General features: G+C 39.4%; 1 protein-coding gene across 1 annotated transcript in view; it reads right to left on the minus strand.

Annotated features, from left to right (window-relative positions):
• The window catches only part of USP32 (ubiquitin specific peptidase 32), a 42802-nt gene extending 39590 nt beyond the window's left edge, over nucleotides 1–3212 (minus strand). The window contains exon 1 of the mRNA XM_031059808.1: nucleotides 3090–3212. Within this exon, the coding sequence (XP_030915668.1) occupies nucleotides 3090–3152 (63 nt within the window). The 5' untranslated portion in view covers nucleotides 3153–3212. The remainder of the gene's footprint in view (nucleotides 1–3089) is intronic.
• Between the last annotated feature and the right edge of the window lie 227 nt (nucleotides 3213–3439).

Raw genomic sequence — 3439 nt, forward strand, 5'->3', positions numbered from 1 at the left:
CAGAGCCCTGGGAGTCACTGCTCCACCACAGGGTGCTTTCCACTATGAGTCAGAATTAAGCCAGGACTGGGAGTGCCCAAATAAAACCAGTCCTGAGCCTGGCAAGGTCAGACCTGGCCAAGCCTCCCAGTGCTGCGGTGGCAGGAAGGTGACAAGGGAACACCTACCACAGAGTGGCTACACCAGATTTACTGCTGCTCCTGCAGACACCTCAGCAGTGCTGTGCCCCCTGCAGAAACCTTCTCTTTGTCTGTCTGTCCATCCATCCCTCTGGACTATTAAAATCTGTCTGCAGGCATGGCAATGTCAATGCATGCACAGCAGGATCTCATTCTCCACAGAACAGCCTGAGCCTCACTCCCATCCCACCCTGAGACAGCATTACCCAAATACTTCCATTTCCACAGGGGCTCAGATCAGCCTCTTCTGTTACTCAACTTTAATCCATTTACAAATGCTTGAAGGGCTGAATTATTAAAACTGAATTTGTGCTTTATTTGGACACAACAATTGTAGAGGCTTCAAGGCAGAGATCTGAATTCCACACTTTTTATCTCTAATCCTTCTGTCTTCACCAAATGCCTTCAAGGCTACACTGCCCATGTGAGCAATTTACCTTCATATTCCACTGGAATAATTGGGTTTTTTTAAAATATGCAGATAAATTATCCATGCACTTCTGCTGAACTTTGTACATCTCAGCTGTGACAGCAGATGAGCACCAAATATTACATTTATACATTGTTTCAACACAACACAAGGATTGCTCATGAGATAAACAGAGGAAAGGAATTTTATGGATAATGTCCAATGTATCAGTATTTAATATATGGAATTGCAGCTGGCATTGCTTGGAGTTTAGCTGCTCAATCATTCCTTGGGAAGAGTTTATAAACATTTCTAAAATAGTGTTTTAGTCATGTAACACATCATTTCTCCACATTTTTTCACGTTGGTGTGGCATTTGGAAACTTCTAATAACATGCACCATCAAAATGTGATGCAATTTAGTGTCTTCCAAAATGACTTAATGCTGTTGCAGCTTCACTTAAAACAGCCGCACCCAGGCAGAATGACAGCAATCTGCATTTCAGAATGTACAATTCACTATCATTAAAAGGCACGGAGTACTTTTTAAAAAAAAATTTAAGCCTGACATGTTCTGTTTCATGGACAACTGAAGAGCATAACAAGATTGAAAAACCAAAGCTGTGCTCCTGCTTCCCACCACCTGAGCAGCTTTCCTGCAGTTTAACACCACAGAAACATCTCTAAATTTCCTTTTATTAATATCTTCAACCCCATTCTCCCAAGAGAGCCTCCCAGAACATTACATTTAAAAAATGTTTTGTGTATAGGACAATCACCCAAATTGCTGGATTAAAGTTCCACTGGTTTCAGTTCTCTGTTTCATGTCCAGTTTAAAACTCCTGTGTTTTTAATTTAACACATTCCTGAAGGCCTCAGATATGAAAACCCATTATTTCCAGCATGCAGAGCACACAGCCCAGCTCCAAGGCTCCAAATGATCTGGTTTAGTGACTGAAAGGCTGAAAACTCAGGGTTTTTAGCTGCCTAATGACTTTGCCTGCCTCTCCCCATCCTGAAGCCAGGAATTACAAAGCATCCCTTGAATCAAATCCCAATTTTGGCCCAATTTACAGCTTTCAAGCTCACAGATTTGATACTGAGTATGAATGCTACAAGTACATCATAATTTGTACTCAAATTTTGAGATGAGTTCTGATGAGAAGCCATCAAAAACCAATTAGGAGTCTTCCATTAATTTTATTTCACCACCTGGAAACCAAGAACTGCTCTATAACCATCATGAGTGTTAAAAGAGAGAATCATCACCAAAATTGTGTCTTTAAGGACAGATTTAAAAAAAAAATAAATAAAAACCAACCAGCAGACATTTGAAACGCCAGAATCCCAGAATCTCTATTTGTGACCAAATCAGTAAGTTAACCCTTAATACTGACATGAAAGGGATATAAAGGTGGAAGTTAACACAGAACAGAAAATTCTCAATATTTTATACTATGTCAAACCAATTATACATTGTGAAAGATACATTTTTTTTTTAATCTTAGGGGTTACCAACTCTCAAACTCAGAAATTCATGCTGAAGACAGGCTATAAGCTCTGGGCAAATCAGACCCCTCCTTTTCCACTGCAAATTCTCCTGCTAAGCCTTAAACACCCACATAAAAAGCCAACTGTTTACAGAAGTAAAGTAGTATCATCCTCTTTGCCAAAATTTAGGAAAAAAGGGGAGAAAAAGAATGGAGGAAAGATGAAGCTGAGGAAAAGGAACTCTGCCAGAGTGTAAAACCTTCAGCAATGCAACACTTCAGCACTCACATTATCTAAATAAAACTGGGGGACTTGCACCATCCTCTGAGGTCAGCAGCTCTGAGAGTGCCAAAAATAGAGGCTGTGACTAGGAATGACATGGAGCAAGTTCATCTGAAAGGTCTGCCTAATCTTTGTCTCTCTACCAAGAATATTTTGATATCTCTCTCAAGAAAGGGGCAACTCTACAAAAGAAAATAACTTTTGAAACATGCATATGTGTAGGATGGTATTGCTATTTTTTTTTAGATAGATATATGTTTATATCCATATTGCAAATTTTGATTCTGGTTATTTTTCAGCTCATTCATACATCTGTTATGAACAAATTTATTTTTAAGAGCTTGTAAAGATTCATCTTTAGAAAACAAAGTAACAGCCAATGGAATCTCAAAGGAACCAACAGCAAGGGCATCTCTGGAGTAAATAAAATCTGTTATTATGGTCTTGTTACAAATTCCCAATCGTTTAATTGCTCAAATTTACATCTGGATATTTAGGTTTAATTCAAAGTCATCTACCAGGTATTAATAGGGTTGGGAGCACATCCCTGACCACCCAGGATCCAAGACTGGAAAACCATTTCCAGGCAGAGAAGGTGCATTGTGATGTTGTATAAAAAATGGGAAACAATTCCATCAACTCATAAACATTTGTGTGTGCACAGCAGAAACAGCTGCCCTTTATCCACTGCCTTTGGCTTCCCAGGAAAGCAGCAATTCACAGCTCACCTCAGCAACTTTGGGAGGGACCCCATCACCCAGAACTTCCCTGATGAAGCACTGCTGGGTCATATAATAGGAGAGGCCACAAGTTCTCTTGAAAGCATCTTTGAGCCTCTTCAGTTCTATGTCTGTAACTGAGAACAGAGGAAAGAAAAAAAAATTTGGTCAATAAAGATGTTACAGAAAGATAACAGCTCAAGGAATCTCAAAATCCTCTACTCCTTATGTTTACCTTTACAATAAAAAGACACCAAGAAATTAAATGCATGATTTCCCCTAAAGAGTGGGAAAATGAGATCTAATCATCTAATCTTGCTTGAAAAGAGAGAAGGGAAGCAGACCTGTGGTTACCATCA

The sequence above is a fragment of the Geospiza fortis genome, unplaced genomic scaffold (assembly GCF_000277835.1).
Source record: "Geospiza fortis unplaced genomic scaffold, GeoFor_1.0 scaffold538, whole genome shotgun sequence".
Lineage (NCBI taxonomy): Eukaryota > Metazoa > Chordata > Aves > Passeriformes > Thraupidae > Geospiza > Geospiza fortis.